The following is a 25,807-nucleotide window of genomic DNA, read 5'->3' as shown; positions in this document are numbered from 1 at the left end:
CACAAGGGTGCACATTAAAAACTTTCAAAGCACAATGTTTGCCAGCAGTTTCACATCAAGCTCATCTTTGAAACATGTTAAAACCCATCTCTTTTCCTAGCAGACAAATTCAAATCTTTTTCATCATCTATAGGCAAACATATGTACAATGTGTGTATAGCACTTCAGTAGTTTTATGGCATTTTATTTCTCATTTATACAGCAGCCTTCCTTTAATGCCAACATTTATTACTGTCTTTGGAAGTGCCCTCTGTCCTGATAAACTCATAATTTTCATTTACACTCACTTTTAGAGCTGTCATCTGTTCTTTGATGAAATTTATCTCTGTGAGTGGGGAAGTTCGGATGAGGAATGGCGTTTTCCTTAGTTTGGAAAGATTTTCAGTACAATTTAGTGGAGTATAATGAGTTCAGCAAAGCTGGGTTTAGAGTTTCTGGAAGCTCCATGTCTAGCCTAAACAAGCTGTCCTTGTCCTTGATTCCACTGTGTGGTCAGTGAAGGAAAGCTGACATTTTCACGATGAGGACAAACTGCTTTTTAGATTTCTCTCTCTCTCTCACACCCTCGCCATCCAGTCATTTGCAGGAGGAGCTTCAGCCATGTGTTCTGATTAGATGCTTGAATTCAAGAGCAATTAATTCAGCCAAATGTGGGAGAGCTCACATTCCACTTTCTGCACTTTTCCTTTGGGATTTATAGCTACTTTATATGTCCAGTTGGAGAATCATCCTTGAACTGAGCCTGAGGTTGTCTCTTCCATTTAATTTCTTATTTTGTTAACAAGTTAATCATTTGGTGACACTTTATTAAGAGGGGAAATAACTAAGGACAAAAATGCAATTATGGGCACCCTATGAAAAGTATTAATCATAGAATCCTGTAGGTTGGAAAAGACATTTAAGATCATTGAGTTTAACTACTGACCCAGCTCTGCCAAGTCCACCACTTAACCATGTAAAGCTAATTTTGAAGACATTATCTAAGCTTGACGAATAAAACATACATTTTCTGATGGCTTTTAGTGGAAAATATTCTATTTTCACCCTCTTCAAAGTCTGCTCCTCCTCAGTTCATGACTAGAGAACATAATGAGATCATGCATTTTTTTCTCACAGTGTAAACACATAAATGAGCTCTGTAATGAATACATGTAAAAAAACCCTCACTTGCCCAGACAGAAACCCATGGTGACACGTACACCATCAGGATTTCACAGAAAATATGTCTGAACAGTGTGACAGTGCCTTAGGAACAGGTACTTCAGCCAGGTCTAACTGTGCAATGTTTCCAGAAGGGGAAGCAGTATTCCCATGGCAGCACATCAATTCTACCCCAAGCAGAGCAGCTTCTCCTTGGAGGAAGAGCTTATCCACTGAAACATTCTGCTGTGATAGGACAGCTACACGGTTTTGGGAATCCAAAGCATCTCCCAGCTGTGCTGATCTATGTTTACAGCCTCAGGACTGATCACTTCATTTTCTGTAATGTAAATTCCATTTCCAAAACCAGTAACTGAATTTAGGAGCCATCACCAATCTGAACAGGACTTGAACAATTTGGAGCGACTTACAAACTTCCTCAAATTGTGTGACCCTAGCCATCCCAAATTTAAAAATGAATCTCTGGAATTTTCCTCTGCTTTGAAACAGGAGGTGTTCTACAGCAAATATACTGTAACTAAATCTTATTTTCAATTCCTAAATGCTGTGTACACAATATGTTATACTTCTAACTAAAATTGTGCCCTTCCACCATTTTCTTCCCATAGATTCTCCCAAACTGATTTCTCAACTTCATCTGCTTTTTCTAACTATCACAGAGCAAGCTAAAATAATAAGGTATGAGTTGACAGCAAGGTTACTAAGAGGGATTCAGATCACTACATGAAGTATAGCAGCTTTTCTTTAATTATCCAAACAAAATTTGGTAGAAGTATTAGCAGAGAGGAAAAAAAAGAGCAGCATGCTCAAGGGAATTGAATCAATCTGACCAGAACTGTGAGAGATCTATATGGACAGGACAGAGGTATCTGCTGTAACATTCTGCTCTTTGTTATTTAATCAAAAAGCCTTAATAACTATTTCCATTTTACCATTCACACAGTGACAGTTCAAAAATAACCCTATATTAGTGAGATAATGGAATGGAAAAAAGGGAGTTGGTTTGGGTTTAAATTCAGTAAGAAAGAGATGCTAACGAGATATCTAGGAATAATAACTGGATATGGGTTTGGCTACTACAGAGCACTGAATTTTATTACCTGGTTTAAAAATGTCTTTTTTTTTTAATATATTGCAGTTAGAAAAGTGGTCAAAATAGTAGCAGGTTACATTTTTTTCATTGGCACTTTTGTTATAGGTATAGATTGATTTCTTTATTTTTCCAATAAGTTTCTCTTTCTTGTAGCCTGTCTTTTTAATCTGTAAATCAGCATATCATATACAGAAGTAAAATATCAGACAATTAGTAATTTTTCAGGTTGAAAAAAAAAATCACTTAAACTAGCAGACAGCTCTTGCACTGATTTCAGACTACGTGCTATTTCAAAGAGACAGCTATAAAAAAGTGTGTTATTATATGTTAAAAATAAATTAACTGGAAAGGTATTTTCATTATGGTTTTTATCATCCCTGAAAACATAGTTAACAACCCAAGAAAGTAATCAACACTATAACTAGAGATTAAAAACTAAACAGATGAATAAAATTCTAGAAAAGTATATCATCACTGTATTATGCCGTCCTGAAAATAAAATATGTCTCAAGCAATCATGCAGGGGAAATAATTAAAACAAGATGACAAACAGCACCAAAACTACTTCAAGCATTTGACTGTCAAAGGATCTGATTGTCATAAACTGATAAAACTGTTTTTACAAACCTGTTTAGAATTGCTCTCCACCTTCTGCACAAGGCTTTCCCAGCGCTGAGCAAAATTTTCAAGACGACTTTCCAGCTTTTGAGCCACTGCTTTATTTTTCACAGCTACAAGGAGATCTTGGCTGAGCAGCTTCAGCTTACTCATCATTTGCCTTTTCATTTCTATATCTCCTTTTAGGATCTGTTAAACAAAGTAACAGAAGGAAGAACACACATTCATACAAATAAAAAAAAAAAAAAAAAAAAAAGAACCCAACAAAAACCAACCCAAACCAAAACACCCAAAAAAAAAAAAAAAAGAAAACCAACAAACTTAGAAGAAAAATCACAAGGAGAACATCAGAAAGAGCTGAAAATGGGTTAAGGGCTCCTAAAATTCCATAATGTTGTTTCCATAAAAACTGCTGGCAGAGCTTTCATAGCAACATAACATGGCAGGTGGAGTAGCTCCAAACTTCACAGCAGGCTTCAGGTGATGACATGAAACAAAAAGCTAACAGTTGTGTAACAGGAATAACCTTAAAACTGCACTCATGTTAACAACTATATCAACATGACAAACAATCTTTCTTAAATGTGTCAATGTACTTTTTTATATATTGCATATTGAAAGAAGAGTTTCCTAAAAAAAGTAATGTTTGATCCCAATCCTGGATTAAAATATGCAAACAAAAAAACCCAAACAAACAAACAAACAAAGCAATAAAAACAACCCCCCAAACAAAGAAACCCAAACAAACAAAAAACCAAAAGACACTGTGCCGAGGCACCTTGAATCTCCTGAGATCTATATATGCAAACCTGCCTATTAAACAGGCTATTCACAGATCCAAGGATCATCCACAGCTCCAGTCCTTACCTGGGTTTACTTTTGAAAGCCTTAACTGGTTTACTCCACTGATTTTCATTCCTTAAACATTTGTTCTCTGCACCCTAATCCTGTAACTATAGCCAAACTTTGAATTCTCTATGCAGTTGTGGATTGCATTCTAATCCCCAAGGCATGAAAAGGATAATCAAGCAAGTGGTTAGACAACAAAATTTAGTCTACATATACTTTCCTACAGCTATATAATCCAAAACTGTAATTAAAAATGCAACTCAGCCAAAGAAAGATTCATTGTCTTTGTAATCAGCACTGTTTCTATTCAGATTTGATTTGAAACATCATAATTACTAACGGTAGGTACAGTTAATATCAAAATTTAAATTGATGTATCCCTGAGAAGTAGAAGCTAACTTCATATTGAAGAATCTCTTTTCAGAGTAGTAGGAGACCTAACAGATGGAGGAAAGTAGATGCAAACCAGTTTAGCATGTTAAATTTCAAGCACTGCTATATTTGACCTTTTTTTACGCCTACAGCATCAGAAAAAGATCATGTGGAAGCCACCATACGCTGAGTGGAATAATAAAAAAATATATCCTGTGAAACATTAGCTAGTTCTGAGGAGCAGTGTTTGATTTCCAATCATCCCTGCCCACAACAGCTGGATAAAACACCCAGAGCTCAGCATCAATCCAAGACACCTGGAGCACAAGCAGGAAGTGAAACAGCACAAAAAGAAGGATGCTAAAAATTTCTTTTAAAGATATTTCTCACTGCAAATTAATATGCTTTTGTAACAGCTACAGTCAATCTGGAAAACTATACTGGGAGATTCTGTTTTCACATTACTTCATTAAAAACCTGTTAGTGTGCCACAATAACCAAAAATATGCTCTGGGTTTTTTTTTTCCAGTACAATAATAGATCTAAAACAATAATAGTAACTGCAAAATATGTAATTTTCTAATTTGGAGGGCAAGACATGGTAGTTTGCTTTATGAAATTAATTATCAAATATATCAGTCATAACTTCTGCCAAATACATACTATAAACCCTCATATTGGAATGTCATAAAGTGATTTACTTATTTTTGGTAATGTGGTTCTGGTTTTGGGGGTTGAAGTTTTTACTTCTTGATTTTTTTCTTTTCCTTAAAGATCAAAAAAGCTTACTTTGCTTACTGTAACAGTCTAACCAGCAACACCCACTGTAAAGTTAATTTTCAGCTGCAAATAAATTTATTCCAGTCTAAAACAGTGTAATGTCTAACTTATTTTCTCTATGTAAAAAAAGCCAAAAATGTTGGGTGAAGCAGGAAAATATTTATAATAATTGAATATATACTATAAATATATAGAGGTAGATCTTGTATACTTGTACATCTTTGCAAGAGCTCTCAGTATTTGTTGCAAAAAAAAAAAAAAAAGACTTAATTTTACAGACTACAAAATTGGGGCATGAAAAAGAATCTATCAAGCCTGTGCCATACATGGCACCAAAATATCACCTCACTTCTACATTCTCAGTGCATCACATCTTCCAGCTATTCCATGTTCTGGAATAGCTTATGTAAGAAACAAAGAGTCAATTATAGACTCAGTGAATAAAAGGTAGGTGGAAAATTTAAAAACAAAACAAAGCACAAAAAGCCCGGTTGTTTTAAGGAATTATTTTAAGAACTGGAGCGAACCTGCTGAACAGTTTTTCTGACCTTTAAACTTGGAAGATCCCAGAAGGGAGGTGATGACAAAGATAAATTTTCACATACAATGCTGAATAAATCCTTTGAAACAAACTGCAGTCTGTGGAGAACCCCACACCAGAACAGGCAGGTGTGCTCTGAAGGAAACTGTGACCCTGTGGAGAGCCCACTCTGGTGCAGGCTCCAGTCTGTGGACATTAATATGATATAAAGTCAAGAATTTTTCCTACTGTGAACTGTATCTCAACAGACCTGTTTCACATCAGTCGCTTTAGAATGCTTAGGGCCTTGTAGGAAGGTTGTAGAATTTCAAATCAAGAGTCACAATGCTAAATGGTTAAGAAACTACCTTCAGAAATTTCCTTCCAGTTAAAGAGACTGGCTAGAGAACACAACCATAATCTGGCAAATTTCTGCACATAACTGAGGCAGAAACATAGGCTGGAAGCTCTTATGTCATATTACAATATCAACTCCAAAATTCTTAAGGTCTAAAACGAACAACTAATGCTGTCATTTTTTGCTGGAATGACTGGACAGCTGAGGGACCAAGATATCATTCTGTTAAGAATAAAAATGTCTTTATTCTAAGTAAAAAGTTACATTTATATTCTCTCACAGACTTGCTTTTACAATTCAGACCCAATTACAAGAGTGATCCTTGGTGACAGCTTCTCCTCTACTACATTCAAACACATGTCAAAATAAAATACACCAAAATACAGGCACAGTGTGTCAGGGTCAGGAGAGTATGACCCCATTTTTCCCTTTTTCTAAAAGCCAGTCCAAGGGAAGAATATATTCCCTTCAAAAAAACCATCATGTGGCTGACATATTAATAAAAATTCCTGAAGGTTCAGACAAGATTAAAACTGTAAATTGTCAAATACAAAACTTCTAGCAATTTGGCATTGTGTGAATGTAAAAACACATACTCACTGGAATTTGGTAATGACTGCTACTATGTCTAAAACCAGAGAGGGGAACTCCAAAAGTAAAAGCTACTGTTCTGCTCCAAGTCACTAAATAGGCAGTTTTCTTCTAGCATACCACCAATATTTAAATACCTAAACTACTGCATTATGAATCATGTTTCTAAAAAGATCAAAGTTATTCACATGTAAAAAGGAGTAAGGTGCAATTAATAATCTCCACCTGTTCCTTCAAGGATGACATGATTCTTTTTGAGGGTCAGGGCTATGGATAAATAATTTTATTTACTATTTTTTTTTTGTTCACTCAGTCTTCTGAAAGATCACAATTATTTCATTACAATAATACTTAACCATTTAAACTGGCAGCATAATTTTAAAATAATGTTAACTTTATAAGAGTTCATTAGTGAAACTTATGAAAATACTACAGAAGTGTTTCCTTTTTAACATCATATTTTCAAGCAACTCTGAAAGGTAACCAAACTGGCCCTATCTTTAACACTTGCAAAACCTTAATGATCTACTACATCACAATATGTGACAAACATCTCAACCCTCTGTACCTATGTCCTCTAGGAAACTTCTGAAATCAAGAGTACACATTTTTTGAACAAATTTTAATTTCTTGTAATATATTTTCCTTCATGAAGGTACTCCAAAGCATCCTGAGTTTTCTCTAATCCATTATGTGTTAAAAGCCTGGCTTGAAGTCAGCTTCAAGACTGCTCACACGTTAGATTGCTAGAATTTCCAAAAAGTATATAAACGAGGCAATTCATGTTTTCCTTCCTTTACAAAGAAGTTTACATAATCCTAAGCAATCTTTAATCAAAATCCAAGTCTGTACTTCTAAATAGATATTTTTATTCTCCTAAAATGTTGCAGAAAGAAAAAGAAGGGAGAGGAAAAACAACGCAAACATATGTAGCAGTGTAATAATTAGTGTCTCAAGATTATGCTAAAAATCAATCTTTTGGTTCTTAAATTAACTACTGCGTTATTCTATGAATCAAAGGAACATGTACCAGTAATTCTGGACCAGCTACAGTGGAATTAAACAATTAGTCTGTGAGTTCATTTTTTTAAGCTTTATACATGTGTTTATGGGAGGACAAAATGAAGTAAATTTTAGAGGCATTACAGTTACTCAAACCTCATAGACATCATGGTATTTTTATCAACCCAAATTCTGAATGCTTCTACTTTTAATACAGAATGAGTAGAAGGAAATAAATCCTAAATTAATTTTTAAAAATTTAAGGCTGAGCCTTAGATGAATTTAGCCAAGCTAAGTATATCCAGTAAAAAATATTTAATGAACAATATATAATTAATTGGTATTTCATATTTATTTCTTAATAATTAATGATGGCTAATTAATACTAAAGAAATATTAATGTCTGAAAAGATCAGTAGGTTTTTTTTTCCTGAGAAAGCAATAATTCACCTATTTTAACCAAAGCATGGACATGAGTGTTTCCTATGTCCTAAATAGCACACAGAGTATTATTTTCTTTACACAAGTCATCCAGCTGTAAAGCCATTGGCAAGTCTAGGCTGCCACAAGTTTTTCACCTCTAAAAGCACAGCCAGACCTACATTCCCTCGATAAAGACCATGCAGGAAGGAGAATTTTCTGAAGAGTGAGGTGGAGGATGGGGTGGAAAGGGTACATTCTGTGCATGTAACTCTATTTCTGATGCTGAGGTACAGTTGTAAAGTAACACTAATTTCAACTTCTCATAATTTCTGAGCCTTTAGCTTTTTCAAGTTCAAGGAATGTATGTCAGGGTTTGCTGAAGGATAACTTATTCATATGCAAATTCCTTTGCACATATGTACATAAAGTCTCACATGCAATAAAATACACCAACAGTATCAACAAAGTAACCTTCACTGTTAAATTATGCATATTTTTAGGACACAAAAATGCTATTTTATTTCATGAACTTTTGACCAAAGATACAACCAATAAAAACATCTCTGTCTATTGGTTCCTTTATCAGCAAGGCTATGGACCAACTATTCCATCACAGGAGGCAAAGCCCAGTCCCAAAGTATGAAACCATATGGTCTGAGAGTGGGGTAAAGCCACGGGCATGCAGACTCAGATTAAGGAAGCTGAACATAAAAACAGAAAAATGTAAAATACATACAGCCAGTTTGCTTAGATTGGTCAGCATTTCATTCTGATCTCCAAAGCCAGTTGTCTGGATTTTGCTCACAGCATCCTCTTTCTCGGTAAGCCATGCATCAAAAAGGCACTGGAATAAAATTGGAAAGAAAAAGCTTCAGTCAGACCTTTCCTATATATATATACAAAAATAAATTATTATATTTTCTATAATGTGTTGAAGAACATTCCAATCTATAACTTATTAAAAAAAAAAGCTATTCACCTGCTCCTCTGCAAAATGCTGCCATTTACGAAGAATATCTTGCAGAAGGATCCATCGTTCTTCTGTCCATCTGCAGATGGCTGCCCACCGTTTTCCAAAGTGCTGGAGAGAAAGAAACACAAAAGTGTGTTTAGCATTTATTTACATTTTTCTTACTTAACAAGGAAAGCTGTTTTCCCTATGGCATTACAAAATTTTTATGGAAATATTCTCCTTATTTGCTTTTTTCTCAGGCATTTACCCTAAAATTTGTTGCATATCAAACTGAAATGGACTTTAGGCCCATCTGAAATAAAATAAAAATGAGGAGAATAGGGAAAGCAATAGATCTAAACACTGAATATTTTAATACTAATCTACAGATAGTTTTCTAGCAAGTCTCTAGTACTACACTTTGAAAAACTCAGTCTCTTTAAAAACTTTAAGATGCCCAAAACAGAAGTACTTGAAACATAAACACGATGGTCAAAGATGTGGCCAAAGCAAAGACAAAAAACTGCTTTTAAGTTGCATCATCAGTACATTTGGTCAAAGCTCTTCCCTCTTTTAAAATATTGCAGTTTAAAAAAACCCATGCTTATAAACTTCCACATCAGCACAAATTCCACTGAGGTTTCCCAGGTATTTGTACCATTTATTACTATGCATGTATTTAATTACACAAAACACCAACAATCTTGTTCTCTTCTCCTTTACTTTAGCTGATGATAGAAAACTTTTATTGCAATGATTTATAGTGACTTAATTACCCCTGGACATCAAATATAAATTATTCAGTTGCTCCCAAATTAAAAAAAAAATCTTATAAACACCTGAAAGATATTCTATATTACTGCGTTCTTAATTTTTCATCCACTTAAAAACATATCCTGACAAAAAGATAATAGTTTTTCTTTTTTTCATATTCAGTTATTTACTTCATTATTCTTATAGATCCCTAATAACTTAAGATATTATATAATGCTATATATTTTGTATTTACATATTCCTCATAGAGATCATAATTTAATGCTAACAAAAATGCAGCAACCTTTTGTTTTTTTCCTCAATAATTTGACAAGATCTTTTATTTTAATAAAGTAAGTAAACTGACCAAATAACTGCACCGATAAAAGTGCTGATTCTGTGACCAACCTTAAACCTAGTTATTTCTCATAAGAAGCCATAAGAACCATACACTGTTTGGTTGAGTTAAGACATGAAGCTTCAAGTTCAAAATATCATGTTAGGACTGTTATTTATAAGGCAGTCATTATACTAAATCACATGGTGCTCAACTTTAACTCTCTATTCACATCAAACAGCAGCCTGTTACTGATGCCCACAAACTCAGACGGCTTCAAGTGTTCCTGACATCTGGGAAAACAAATTTTCAGAGAAATAGATTGAATCCACACTAATAAATAAAATGCCCTCCTGTATAAAAAAAAACCCAAAAAAACCCACAAGCTTTTTCTTACAGCTCTAACAAGAATTTTTAGAGAATTTTTAGAGAAATCTGCATGCAAAAGAAGATTTTTTAATTTTTTCTTCTCAGAGGACACTGAAAGAATATTTTATATGACTATCAAAAGCAGAAGGAGAAATATTTTAGTCTAAAAGGTCAAAGTAAGGAAGCACAAGAACAGAAGAAAATGGGTAAAACATAACTCTTGAGAACTCTGGAATAAAATCATGTACTGCAAGCCTGCAACTAACAGAATTTGATAAATGTTTTTCTAATCAGGTATTATTATCTACTGTTTAAAATAATGAGAAAAGGTGGGAAAATGTTTTTGCCTATATCTAAAATTAATTCCTTACAAGTGAATATTTATCCCATTCACAGAATTTTTACCAAAAAACACTAAGTTTTGTGTGCAGTTCTCAAGTGCTCAATGTTTCATCACGCAGAGTGGTAGAAACAAACATGAGGAACTGAAAGCACAGGTCAGGTCCCACAGCTGTGATGTTAAGGACACCTGGTGGAATGAGTCTCACAATAGGAAATCTGTGATGGAGAACTCCAGGCTGCTCAGGATGGAAACTACTCCACAGGGAATTAGCAGAAATTTCTAGATCAAGATGGGAGATTTCAACTTCCCAGGCATCAACCAGGAATACTGTTGGGATGAGCAGGTCTTGGAAATGTCTTGGAAATGCCTTCAGTCTGTAATATGTAACTTCCTGTCATCAGTGCTCATTGAGTCAACTGAAATAGTCTATTCATTCTTTGACATTCCTCACTTATTTTGATGTATTTTAACAAGAACAGCCCATATTTCATCTTCAATCAGTGGACAGTACCCTGAATAATATGAACATATAATCATGGAAAATACACTCTCAGCTCCTTTCCCCCAGCAGGAGAATAAGCCATCAAGTAGTATTTGATACACTTTATACAGATTTCTTTCTAGCACAGACCCTGACCCTTGGAGCCTGGGGAAGCCTCTAATTTGAGCTAGACCACAAGAGTCCTTAAGAGACCTGTTATCTGCTGGGTATAATTACGGAAAAAAGAAAATCTCCCTGCATTCATGGTTTCTGTATGTTATCCAGCCATTTCTCTGAGCTGAAGATAATTTCTCTTATTTTTCCTGTAGAAACGAGTCAGAGTACAGAAACAGTTTTGCTACAAATGTGGTTTGATTTTGCAGCACTAAATATAGATTTGAGCCTTATTCCACAGCTGCCTTGGTAAATCTAAGGATTGAGTTTAATTGGGGTCTTGGAGTTTTAAGTCTAAATAGTGGGTTCTCAGTAGCAGCATAAACAGAGCCTCTCAATATGTCCCACATTGATATGGGAAGTAAGCAAAATAATATAAAAGTAGTTTTAATATTCACACTCACCCAGTCTAGCTGTAGCCTCTCAAAGTATCTTAGAGGGACAGCTGTTTCTAAGAAAAGATCTGAAATTGTGTTTAGTTTTAGTTTTCCAAGCAAGGGTAAATTTTCAATTAATAATTTTTTTCAGGAGACCCTTTTAGCTTCCATGCCATTAAGTGCCTCTTAAATAGGTTTTGCATAGGCAATAAAACTTAAGAACTTTACTGTTGAAAAGTAAGAACTTTACTGTTGAAAGAAATTACCTTTACTATTCATTTAAAATCAGCATAGATTCTTGTCAACCTTCCTGAGACATGTCAAAAAGTTCATTTTAGGCTTTAAAGAATTGTCTCATACAAACATTTGAAAAAAAATACACATTATATGCATAGATATTTATATGTATGAAAATATTTCAGGAATCACCACCTCTAAAATGCAAAACTGAATTGTACCTGCTTGGAAAATGCATCTTTGACTATTACATGAAAATAAATGCTCATTTTATTCCTAATCTGATCCCCACCATCACCTCAGTGAGCCAGTCTTATTAAGCTCTTTTGTCTGATAGTTCATGCTCTTTCTTGTTTTGTTCTACTTTTAGAAGTCAGACTGACAGATACATAATCAAGCTTGGAACTTTTCTCCATTGTGCTCTTTGTGAAATGCTCTAATGGTTGTGCCTGTCAACACATTTTATCTCCTGTGCTTATATTCAGATTGCAAGTGATAGGGAAAAAAAATTTCCAAACAGTTCCTGTACACAAAAAAGAGGTGCAACATTTCACTAGGAGAGCAGGTGGACTGTGGGAATTCCTTTCTCCTGGGCATTCAAGTGTAAAAGTTTCCACACCTCCCTATCACTCTAAACCCTGTAGCTTTCCATCTGTACTTGGGTTTTATTAACATCTGTAATACTTCTACATATTCTTTGACTTACAGAGCAATTGAATTATGTTTTCTCTCAGATTCTTCTGTAAGAAATGATGAATAAAGGACATAATAAAAGAGGAAATGTTCTGTTCCACAGGTCCCCATGATCTGCTCAGAGAGCCTGTGCTGCAGGGTGAGGGGACTTAGGAATTGTCTTTCTTGCATCTTTCAAGGAATGTACTTTTTCCAAGACAGTAATAATTGGTGTTTTCTGCACTAGTACAGTTAAAAATGGTGTATTTCCACAGTGTTTAATTTACATTAATTTTTCATTATGTTTCTTTTAGGTATCACAGTATTGTCTGAGTTCTATTTCATGCTTTATTCCAATATGGATCAGCCATAGATGTTGCACAGGATACCAATGGTACCTTTCCAATGATTGCAATAACATGGGATGAAACTGTGTCATCTAACGTTCCTTTATTCTTCTTTCTGAAGATGCAAAATTAGATTTTCTAACAATCCACCAACCATTCATTTGTTTTTCACAATATTAAAAACTAATTTCTACATCTTCTTGTTCATGAAGTGCCAAAAATATCAAATACTGTTAATTATTTTCTCTCTTTTTCCATTCAAGACATTTTACAAGTTTAGTTTTGCTTCAGGTGCCATATTTCCACTAGGGATCTGCTTTATTACACTGAACAGTTCCACATAGCTGGCTGGCAAGATATTCTGGAAGGTTAAGGTTATTTTGGGCAGGTGCACCACAGCTCTGACACTCAAAATGAAGTCAAAAGGAATTAATAATTACGGACCAGTAGAGTCTGTATTGTTATCTTGGCTGGTTGTGCTCCTTGAGTGACTATCTAGCTGCAGTAGAGAAAACTCAGAATTACATTTGAAGTAGGGCAGGGCTCAGCATCTTAGTAAAACCTACTCTAAATTCTAATTACTGATTTACTGGTATTGGTACCCAAATTAGCTACATTCAAGACAGCACACAGGTATCTGTGCTACAGCTATACCTGCTGGAAGGTAGATAGCTTCTTTAGAGAAACCTTGGGTGTTAATGATTTAGAACCTACAAACTCTTATTTGCTTAGTTAATAATGCAAAATTAAGAAAAACAGTTTCTCCTTTCTGAAAGAGAAAACTAGAAAGAATCTTGGTTGTAACATTGCAATTCCTCTTGAGCTGTGTCCCTGGAGAGCTGACCAGCAACTCAAGAGAGCCCTCCTTCAATGTATCCCAACATTAACTACTGACTTTTGTTTATCTAATTCAGAAGTTAAGTAAGAGCACTGGAATATAAATAACACAGCAATAGCAACATTTTCATGACACCATTGAAATAGTGAATTGTTTCTATGATGAAGTTAATATTTGAAAAACTTTTAGAATATCTTGTCTGCTAGCCCTATTACAAATGCATTTCCAATGAGTCTTTTGAAGATACTCAAGTGATTGTATTTAGAAAATGCAATTAAGTTATACTTCCCTTCGTTTCCTAAGAAACATGGCCATGAGAAAATAATGGGAATTAAATTATGATTTTCCCCTCAAAAGTGCTTTAGAAAAATACATAATAATCTTAATATTTCTTGATAACTATTATTTGTCTCCAAATTATGATCCTGTAGATCATGAACACATTTACTATCTGGTTTTGCTTTTTAAAATTTTCTTTTTTAATTTTTTGGGACCATCACTGCCATACAGTCATTACCTGAAGTTGCTCTTCCAGTGCAGCAGTAGCTCTGTCACCACTGTTTTCATCTACCACCACTACCATATGAGTTAGGGAATTCACTTTTACTTGTTCCTGCTCCAGATCTTCTTGAAATGCCTATAATGAAAGGATGTGTTAGAAAATGTATTCCAAAGTATAAAAAAACCCCAAAAAACCCCCAACAAACTAAATAAACAAACAAACAAACAAAAAAACTACCAAAAAAAGTGTACCATTGACTGGTTAACTTGCATAAATGACTATGAGAACTCCAGAGCTTAAAATTACTCAAAAGTCCTAACTTATATACAATATTCCAGACTGAAAATTTTGCTTGAGAAATCAGTTGTTGATTTTATGTAGCAGATTTACAGATATTCACTTAATATGTATACATACCAATAGCCAGCAGATTTTAAATAGCCACTGAATTAAATTTTTGTATTTTATAATAATGCATGAAAATATTTTTTTCAATATTGTAATAATTAAAAAAATCACATAGATTTCATCAAACAAGCACATGCCAACTTCAGTTTGGCACTCTACAACATTACTTACATAGGAGAAAACTGCTCAGGAGGTGACCCACCCTTTGGAAACTCTACTTACAATCACTGCAGAAACCAGGAAACTAAACTAGAAACAAAGGCATTTCATGATTTCTGCATGTGTGATGAAAAAATTGCTTACCCCTTTTTTTTTTTTTTGTTTTTCCTCACTTGCCATAAAAGATGGAGCCCCTCCTTTGCTATACTTAAAATCAAAACCAGCCCAGCTCTGGAATCAGAGAACTGAGCTGCCAGACCTATTTCCCCCTTCCCTTGCTCTGGGGCAGCAAGAGGACACAGAACAAAAACGGAAGGAGTTAAAGTGGTGTTGGTAATGAAAATTAAAACCACAGAGAATACCTCATACCACTCCCCTAAAAAAACCCAAAATCCCAAGTTATCCAGGACTCCATCTTGCCTGACACACTTTTTAGGTGTCTCTAACTTGCTTCAAACAAAAAAAATTAATTAGGGAAACCAAAGTCCTGGATTATGTTCCCAGTACTCCAGCTGAGTGTGTTCTAGGGACTAATGCATATATAGTGGGATGGTTACAGCCTGAAAAATAACATGGCCTTGTCACAAAGAGAAACCTTGGCTGCATTACCTACTATGCTGAATTTCACAATGTTTTGATTTTCTGCTGCTTTTTCAAGTGGAGTAACTCACTCATGTATGAAGTCCTTGCTGAACATAAGTTCATGCACTCTAAAACTCTTTCTCATAAGACATGTTACTTTTAAATAAAAAAAATTAAAAAATTCAAAACCAAAACATAATGTGGTTATAAGCAATAGGAAAGGAATTCACAGAATACTTTGTTTTTAGGGCATAAATATCTTACCACCCGTTTCAGAGTTAATTTCTTTCATGGGCATATTGAGACAATATAAGAATCCTCCTTTTTCTGACTTTCATGCTTGTGAGTACCATTTGTTTCAGAGAGCTAGACTATAAAATAATTCTCAAGGACTGTGAAGTATACTAAATTGTTAGAGTCATCCCTGGAATTTAGACTTCTCAACATTTTATGATGCAGCTCTTGAGAGGGAAGAGGAGGCAGAGCAGTCAGGGATTAGTGTGTATAATACAGCTCTCTTCCCCCACATTTAACCCCCTCTTTAAGCCATGCAAAACAAATTCATGGCTCCCTAAGTCTACAGCCATGGACAAGGTGACTTTAATTTCCTTATTAGCTGGAATCTGACAGATGGCATTCCAGAACAAAACCAGAGTTAGCAGGAGTGGATGGCACTTTGGAGGTGGGAGTCTCACACACATTGTGAAAGACTTGAGAAGTCAAGGAACAGATGAACCAGAAAGTTGACTCATTATCTAATCCTCAGGCAGATTCAATTTACTCTGAAGTAGAAAACTGTTCCTTATAACCCAAGTGTCTATTTTTACCATGAAATTCATTGGTGAGAATTGTTTGTTTACAGGATCTTGTTGGAACAGGAATTTATGATGGACAGTTTCAAAGCAGAAGCACACTCTGTTCAAATAATTTAAATGGTAATTTCTAATAAGTTACCCTGAGCTTTTTAGAGAAATACTAAATTTTCAGGGACTTAAAATGTAAGATGGACATAGATGTTGATGAATAAAGATAGCAACAAGAGAAACTCATAAAACTCTACAATTCCTTTAAGTCTTATCAGATAACCATTTACACAACTCAAACATAATCTAGTTCAAAATTAATACAAATGCCTACCAAAGTCATCCAAATACCCAAAGACAAATCCTTCTTGATATTTGGATGTTGAATAATTCTCTCATTTTACCTTTGAGAATTTGAAGTAGTAAAAATCCTGGCAATAAAAAAAGCTTAGATGTTTTTAGAAACTTAAGGAAACTATAAAAATCTACCAATTATATATGGTACAACATTAATAAATAATAATAATATATATAGTATAATAATAATAAATAATAACTGGAATAAAAAGCCAGTGTAATTAAAAGCACAATTTTTAAATTTATTATAGTATTTCCAATACCATATTCTGCTTGGACAGCTCAATAGTCCTTAGATTTTTACTGAGAAGTAGCTTGCTTCCTTTACAAAATTATAAGGAATAGATGACTGTAACAGGAGAAAAAATACTTAAAACGCTACTGGGAAAAAAAATTTAAAAAATACTGAAATGTTTAACTAATCTTTCAAAATATATTGACTATGCCAGATTTCTTACCAGAACTCTGTGCATTCCTAATGACATAAAATTTTCTTCTTCACCACTTCAGTCCACTCAGACAATTTTCAGTACTATCAAGATAATAATCTCATACATTTTGGATCTAAGCAGCATGCTGGGAAGAATGGTGTGTTCTTTCTCTGGTCTGATTTTTAGCTGCCATACCCAATACATATTAGTGTGGGTTTTTTTGGTTTCTTTTTGATGTTTTTTAATACATTCCATCAGAGAAACTGAAGCGTCAGTCACAAGAACTTGAGACCAATATTTTGCAACATCATTTTAAAATACATAGAATAAAGAAATCTGATGTACGGAAATCACAACTCAAAGGGGGATACATAACATGAAATAAATGAGTGAAAAATACCTACTAATGAACAGGTAAAGAGAGGAAGGCAAAATTATAAGGGTAAAGAGAAGGGAGAGGCAAGATGATAACAACCCAAACCTAACATGTTTGCTGGTCTGTTTCATTTGAAATGATGATTGCTTTTTATATTTCAAACTTTTGTTTCCTCTTATGAATTTACAAAACATTGTTTTCTGATTCAACCAGACTCATGTGAGACTAAGAGAAAATATGAATGGTTTGGGGTTTTGCTTTTTCATTTGATTGTTTAATAATGAAGCAATAAATGTACTATTAAAAGTCCATTGTTTTAACTCTTGCTACAGGAGGTAGCTTTGCCGTATGTAAAATACAATAAAACCATATGACACTTTCTCTCAATAACTGAAGGAATGGAAAACCCTGTTCTTACTTCTGAATAACACAAGGGATAGATGAATACAAATGTAATTAAAATTAAATCCAAACCATTTTATTTCCAGCATTTCTTGCTAAATTCTCTTTTGCACATGAAACAGATTTGAAAAGTAATACACATAAATAAATAATGTTCACCAACTCAACGCACCACAGTGAAGAACAAGCATGTGGAAAAGAGATTTCTGCATGTCTTCACTCAGAATCTTCAAATACAAGCTAATTACCTATTTTTCTCAGTATCAGAAAGAAGCAGCATGAAGAGACTGCATAAATAAAGGTATTGCATTTTATGTTAGTATTCAAGCATAAAATGCATAGAAATAGGAGTAAAGTTATTCAAGTCTTAGTACTGATGTATTCAAAATCTTTCGTGTTCCTTTCTCCAATTACCATTTCATAATTTCCTTCTGTCTTTTTTGAAAAGAAAATTTAATATCAGAAAATGTCCTTAGCTAGCAAACCCACATACTGAAATGCATTATCTCCTCACAGGGCAAGCACAGACAGCACCAACAGCAGCAGGAGCTGCAGAATTTGTATTCCTCCTCGGTAGCACTCCTTAATCAGAATGCAAAGAAATCATCTTTAACACACAAGTGCATCATGATGTCTTTTGCAGCTTTTGACCTATTTTTAAAAGAACTGTAAAAGCTGATTTCAGTTTGAATTGTTTTTCAGGATGATCTGCCTTCTAAAACCTGGATTAGCACTGACACAGGCCGAGAATCATCAGGTGTTAAAATCTCTCAAGATACCATGGAAAGGAACTGCTTTGGGCCATTGATATAGAGACATTAAAAGGTCATCATATTAAATCTCCACCACCTCACAAATCACCTCTGTTTTCTATATTTTTCTGTGTTTCCTTATCATCATCATGTGCTGTAGACACATATATAAATTTATTATTAAATCTAAATTAATATAAAGCAAGGCATTCTAATCCAGTAAATTTATTCAAACTACTACACAAACTATCCTATCTCTCATTTTAGTTCTTAATTCTTCCAATTAAAAATTACCCTTACGTAATGTGGGATTAATTGGCCAAATTCCATTTTATTAAATTCCATCTATTTCTGAGTTTGGTTGGTTGCTTTTTTTTTTATTGTTCCGATACATTACCAAAAATTATTTTCTACTGCTAGAAAGTAGTGCATTTTACAGTGCAAAATATATGTTCAGTGCAAATATATATTCAGGATCTCTGGAGTACCAACAATATTATGTGGTCTGACAACTGCATCATTGCTGCTACAACATGTAAGAGAAAACAAACAAGAAGAATATACAAGCGTTAAAAAATCTGATATATTTTCATTCTAATGTAATGAAAAGATGTTACAGTTGCCTTGAATATTCTAGTATATTGCTTATACATAAAAGAAAGAAATATATTTTTTAATATCAGAATAAAACTCACAGTTGCAATAAAGTAAGTCTAAAAAAGCTTGTTAACTGTACAGAACAATAAATATTAAACCAAGATTTCATATTACTTTGCAATGCTCCAACGACAGGAGTAGAGATTTTAAAATGTCAAACACCCAATTTGGTTTTTATGCCTTTGGAAGCCCATCACAGCATACCTTATGCTCTTCTATTTGGCGCTTTAGGTCCTCTAGATCTGGACCTAAGGGTTCCAAATCAGTTTTCTTTGTCCTTTCCTCTGTTTTTGTCAGCCATTCAGCTAGCTGGGCTAGCTGCTGATTTTGCAGATCCATTAGGACTTTATGTAAACTGCAAAACAAAAAAATAATTAGAATTTGTAAGTGAAGAAAACAACAAGCAGAAACATCTGCCCCATATACTAACAGATTTTCACAAGGTTGCAATTGAAGGCAGAAGAGAAATATATATTTTTGAATACATGCTTTGGAAGGGGAACAGTCTCCCCAGGGCAGTGGTTCCAGCCCCAGCCTGACAGAGCTCCAGAAGTGTTTGGGGAATTCTCTCAGGCACTGGGGGTGACTGTTGGGGTCTCTGTGCAGGGCCACGAGTTGGACTTGATGATCCCAATGGGTCCCTTCCAACCCAGCACATTCTATGGCTCTATGGAGAAGGTAATTGAAACTTTTTTGAAATAGTTTTGATTTAGACAAACTGTTCTGAAGCTTTTTCTTTAGGAACTGATTACATCATATAATATTCTATCTGTTAAAGCTTTGTATTGCAGTTGCATTTCTATTAGAGTTGGAGTTCAAAATTTCTACACTCTGTTTTTTTAAAGCTTGTTTTATTCACTCCAAGTATTTTGAAAGCCGCTCAAACAGCTGACCTTATCAGGCTTCCTCTAATTTAGGAAATTAAATAGAAAAAAATATTATATTTTCAGTTATTCAATGGAAAATACTCTGAAATTTTATCAGGAAATACTTCAGTTTTGCCTAATCTAATTGTATAGATAGATAGATACAAAATGATCTGTCCAAAAATCCATGACAGATTTCCACTCAGACTTTCCTCTTCAGAAATTCTTGAAACTGTCCTAAACAAAACCTTCATCAACAGCATTTTTGGATTTCAGATTTGGGTTTTTTTTCTATCTTTTTTTTTTAAGCCAGAAATTATATTTTAAAGATTGATTAAAACCATCAGAGGACTCATATAGTATTGTTTCCATCCTAATCTCTCTATTAATTACAGACAGAGTACGGAAGGATGATACCCTGTTTCAATAAAGCCCATGGTTTACAAGGGATTAGGGATCTCAGATCTCAGTCCTTCACTTTCAACTGTGTATTTCATTGTCTTGATGTTCTAAACTAAGCTATTATAAAGTACACTGCTTCATCCTGGAGATATTCCTCTTAGTATTAAATTAAATAAACCCAACAGAAAACCTTTTACAATAAACTGAATTTAAGAAAAGTAAAATATGATGAAACAAATATTAGACATAATAGTGACATTATTCTGAAGTAAGGAACATAAACTTAAAAATTAAGTAATCACAAAACATAATCACAGTTTATTACTAAAGCAAAAGATTGCTTCTTCTTTCTTACCATTCATCAGGTACTTCCTTGCTTTCAAAATACTTTTATAAATATCTGATATGAGGGTTTAATATCTATTTATATACCTCAGGAGATTATCAAAACCTTTGTTTATGGTATGGCTCGATAAGTTTCAAATAAAAAAAAAAATTGAATTGAATGGGTTTTAAAAGCTGTTGAACTCCCTAAAAAGTGGTAAATTGCATTGTTTTTCTTTACAGAGACATATTTATCACTGAGATGCTTTACTATAGAAAATACTGTTTGGGAAACGCCAGGAGGAAGAAATAAAAAAGAAAAAAAGACATTTTTCCTTCACCATGCTACTACACTGCCTATTCAAAGAGTCAAATACTTTCAATACATGGTGAATACATGAGAAATCCAATCTGGGCTGCTTTTACACAAAGGCATTTTTATGTTCCAAACTTCTTCTGATATTCTGACCTCCTAAATCACTTTTTATAAGACCCTTTCATTTTTATAGCATATTTATCAGTATATCTTCCTCCTGTTCTTGTTTATTACTTGCTTTTGTTTTCCTTGTGCTGTAAAGTGTGGTGCCTTTTTTCACAATTCCTATTACCATTACAGAGGTCAGACAGTCTTGCTGTTCTCATCTTCACAAAAACCATCCCTGTTTGGCAAAAATTGTCACTGTTGCCTTAGGGGCAAGATTACAGCAATCTTCTCAGAAGATTGTGCTTTAAACTGAAGTAGAAGATGGATACTTAAATTATGTATAATACCCCAAAAATATATTATATTGTGATAAGAAAACTTTTTATACTCATCCAGCCAGTTTCTTGAAACACAGTGACTTGACCAAAAGGCCAGAATTAACTATATCTAGGTATATCACTCCTGAGAAATTTTCTCTTGCCCTATCCCAAATCTCATTGAATTTATCACACATTTCTTTTTTGTATAGAAATTTAAATAGTAGTGCGGCACTCTCTGTGAAGCCCTTATTATTTTATGTCTTCTACTGAACTCATATTACCCAAACATGACCTGCTTTAGAAATCACTAGGCCACTCAATTCCCCAAGCAATGACCTACAGCTGCAGCTGGGAGATGGGTTTAACAACCTGTGTTAAAGGACATTTCAAGTAGAAAAAGAACCACTCAAAGACATAACGACTTGCATGTATTGATTTAAATGAAAATAAGTATGGCCAATAATAACTCCCCACAGTAAAGAATCATGGATTTTTTTCTCTCCAAAAATATATGAGAATTGGAATAAGTTAGGTTGAAACTCCTGAAACTCAGAAACAATTTTATAGTCAAAGGAAGACAGAATAAAGGAAACATTCTCAGTACTCAGCAGCAAGCTGAAAAGAAAAAAATTGTTTGGAATTGCTAAGAATATATGGGGAAAAAGAGAGTTATGTCATGCAATTGTTAAAAATCACAGTTCACTTTTTAATACAATAGGCAAACCATCAACTCCAAAAGGCAAGGTAGAACTGGAAAAAAGCACAAAGAGGAGCAAGATGAATAACTGAATATGTTCAATATATATTTATGAAGAAAGTAAGAAAATATATACTTTATCCCTGTATCCCATAAACCAAATTACTCCCCTGTGGCATAATCACAAGCTCTTACATTTATGGAATTTCTTATCGCAGATGGCATTATGAAAATCAAAATATCAAAATCAGATACAGTAATAATAAAAATTTCTGAATATTATTGTGAATATTTAATAGATTATTTCTCTACTTCTACTTGTAACTCAACTTTAAACTATAGGCCGTGCACTTTTTAAAATAGTGTAATTTGCACTCCAATAAAAGTGAGGTAGCTGATGCAAACTTTGGTTAAAGTGTTATCTGTGTCCAAATTGTTGGTACCTTATGCTTTATGAGTCTTCCAGGCTCCAAACAACATGCAAGGCTCAAAATCACTGCACATCAAATTTCAGGTTAAAACAGATACAAGATGGAGTTTTGTTTACAGTGAAGGAAAATCTCAACTGTTAGTCAAGTTCAGGATTGTTTCAGTCAAAATTAATTAATTAATTATTATATGGTGTAATAACACTTGACATATTACTTACTTGCTTTGTTTTTCCATACTTGCTACCCTGAGACTTTCCCAACGAGAATTAAGTAGATTCATTTGTTCTTGGATTTCATTCTCTTCTTCATCTGAAAGTTTTCCAGCTGATAGAAGTTGACTTCCAACTTGCAAAACATTACCAACACGTCCTTGGTGAGCTGTTAACTCCATCATAAACCCCTGACAATTAAAAAAATTAAAAATTAAAAAAAAAATCCAGTTTTGAGTTGCATTCTTTGAAATGAAAGAACACAATCACACCATTTTGCAAACATAATTTTCAACCTTGGTTTTAATCTTTTCAAACCCTCACCAAAACTTGTAACATAAACTGGAAATAAACTCTTTCATTTTCTTCAAAGGGCAAAAAGCTGTTTAGTCTGGAGAAGGGGAGGCTGCAGGGTGACCTTACCGATCTCTGCCACGAGCTGGAAGAAGGTTGCAAAGAGGTGGGTATAGTAACAAATGATAGGATGAGAGGAAATGGCCTCAAATTGTAACAGAGAATGTTTAGATTGGATTTTAGGGAAAAAACTAATCTCCACTGAATGTTCTCAAACATTGGAATGAACTTCCAGGGAAGTGGTTGAGTCTCCATCCTTAGACGCGCAGATGCAGCATTTAGGAGCATTTAGTGGTGGAATTGGCAGTGTTAGGTTAATGGTTGGACTTCAGAATTCTAAGGGTCTTTTCCAATCTAAACAATTCTATGACTGTAGGGCAGAGTCTCTAGTTTACATTCTCTGAATCAAAATTAATAAAAACAAATCAAATCCCCCCTAAATAATCAAAGAGAACAAAATAAAATAAATAAATTTCAAAATATTAGTATGAACATATACCTCATGGGTGTGAAACTGTTCTTTAACAACTTCTACATCATTGGATATATCTCCTTGTGCTTGTAATGCATCTTCAGCAGAGAGAAGCCACGTGAGCACTTCTTCTAAAGCAGTTTGGTAGTTTTCAAGATCTCCAGACCCCATCCGCACGGTGCTAAATTTCTTTTCTTCAACACTTGCTAAAACCTGATCAAAACCAAAATTGTAAGAGTAAAGAAAATGGCACCTGCTTAGATAGTTCAACAAAGGAATAAATGGAAAAGCAATGTATTCTTAAGAAAAAAACATCAGATGGCCAATACATGGACGTACTTTGCAATACAAAATCAGTTAACTGACCAAGATCAGTTAAGATTTAGGGAAATAAAAAATTCTTATATTTTAATTAGATATTTCACACTGTTATTCAAAATCCCTATCAAATGTTCTGAATAGTGAAAAATGAGAATAATATTTACCACATATTTAGAGAGATATTTACCACAGAAGCTCATAAAATGATATATGCAAAAAAGTAGCAAGTTACTTTCTGACTTTGCAGAGAATCTATGAAAAACATGACATTTAAAAATCTGAACCAACAAACCTTTACACTACATGCAATGCTAGGCTTGAGCAATCCACAGACACGTATTTTGTGAAAACTGTTCTAGGAAGCTGGAAAAGCTAAAAACTCATGCAAAATCATAACTTTTTACAATCAAGCAAAAGTGTATTACTGTTGATTTCTCTTTTCTGCAAAGGCCAATCTTATAATTATTTTTTACAAGCCAAATCTCTTATGAGAACAGAAATTTCTGGTCTACTGCATAAAGTCAAGAGAAATCAACAAATACTCATTGATTAGTGTAACAGTAGAAAACAAAGACAGAAGAGAAGACAAAAATGCATTTGCTACAGAAGATACCATCCCATATGTTTTTCAAAAAGTTCTGAAAAAGTTTAGCTAGTTTGTCAAGAATTTAATTTAAAAACAATCTATACATATAAATAAGCTTATGCTTCCATAACAAAACAAAAAACAAAAACAAAAAAAAGGCACTTAATGTTTTTATACTTGGCAAGAATTGTTCCTATTGACAAATTTGTGCCAATAAAATGCTCAAAGCAGCTAATAAAGCCTTTCATTGCAGTTTAGAACTGAAAGTTAAAGTTCATCATTAGAACCACAAGCAGGAACACAGCAGGCTCTGAGTTGGAAGGGACCCAGAGGATCATCAAGCCCAACTCTTACGTGAATGGCCCATATGGGATTAGAGCTCCGCCAAGTGAGCTGACTTCAGGGAGTGCAGTGCTTGGAATGTAATAATTAAAAATGAAATTTCCAATCTTTCCAACAACAGCTTCATTCATGAATGCATATATCTAATAATCACATGAAATTTATGCAGTTCCCTAAATATGTGATAGGCTAGGTAAAAGTCATGACTATCACCACTTGTGTGAGAAACACAACAGTCAGTAACTGAATCCTCATCAGGAAAAGCAGGCTTGGAAATCTGATAATCTCATGAACTTTATAGAGTGGGTTGTGTTTGGGTTTTTTTTTTTTTTTTGGTGAAAAGGAAGTACTATATTAAAGAAATATAAATAATGAAGCAGAGAAAACGGTCACCATTTATCCCTTCAGCACAAATTAATTATTGACCTGTGTAATTCTAGATTTCAAACAATATACAATACAATAAGAAATTGCACCAAACCACATCACATTTCTGCAGCAAGATATATTTTTCTCTACTGTGGAAAGGGATAACTTGATCAGTGCTTTTCACAGGTAGTAGTTTTTTTTTTCTTTCCATAGCAATGCCTCATGTTATATATTCATATCTATTACAGTGTAAAAAAATGCTTTAACAGTTGACTGAGGTTAGGGTCATCATGTTTGTAGAGATCTGTGATAATATATGTTGTCTGAATTTGTTTGAAAATTCTTCATCTGAAAATCCTTCTTTCTCTAGATCAGACACCCAATTGTCCCACAGGTGTCAAGTGTTTAACTAAGGACCCCCAACAACACTTTGTCTGAGGAACAGCTACTAAGTAAAATTTTTCCTAGCAATTAGCACTTACTCTGCTTTCTCTCATGCTAACATAAATATTATACAGAAGAGCACTGAAAAATCTTGGAATCATGACCTATGAAAAAAATGGTGCCTAGACTAAATTCAGATCTGTTGTAACATCTCAAAGAAGTATAAAAAC

General features: G+C 34.0%; 1 protein-coding gene across 13 annotated transcripts in view; it reads right to left on the bottom strand.

The window, feature by feature from the left end:
• DMD (dystrophin) overlaps positions 1 to 25,807 on the bottom strand; it is a 1,146,493-nt gene that overhangs the window by 678,030 nt on the left and 442,656 nt on the right. For all 13 annotated transcript variants that reach the window (XM_074534563.1, XM_074534577.1, XM_074534568.1 and 10 more), the window contains 7 exons: positions 23,603 to 23,788; positions 22,759 to 22,940; positions 19,281 to 19,431; positions 14,165 to 14,284; positions 8,747 to 8,848; positions 8,504 to 8,611; positions 2,882 to 3,061 (listed from right to left, as the gene is read on the bottom strand). In XM_074534563.1, coding sequence (XP_074390664.1) covers positions 2,882 to 3,061; positions 8,504 to 8,611; positions 8,747 to 8,848; positions 14,165 to 14,284; positions 19,281 to 19,431; positions 22,759 to 22,940; positions 23,603 to 23,788 — 1,029 coding nt within the window. The remainder of the gene's footprint in view (positions 1 to 2,881; positions 3,062 to 8,503; positions 8,612 to 8,746; positions 8,849 to 14,164; positions 14,285 to 19,280; positions 19,432 to 22,758; positions 22,941 to 23,602; positions 23,789 to 25,807) is intronic.

This window comes from Zonotrichia albicollis, chromosome 2, assembly GCF_047830755.1.
Source record: "Zonotrichia albicollis isolate bZonAlb1 chromosome 2, bZonAlb1.hap1, whole genome shotgun sequence".
NCBI classification, from domain to species: Eukaryota; Metazoa; Chordata; class Aves; order Passeriformes; family Passerellidae; genus Zonotrichia; species Zonotrichia albicollis.
The sequence above is the reverse complement of the archived record's forward strand: the minus strand, read 5'-3'. Positions and strand labels throughout refer to the sequence as shown.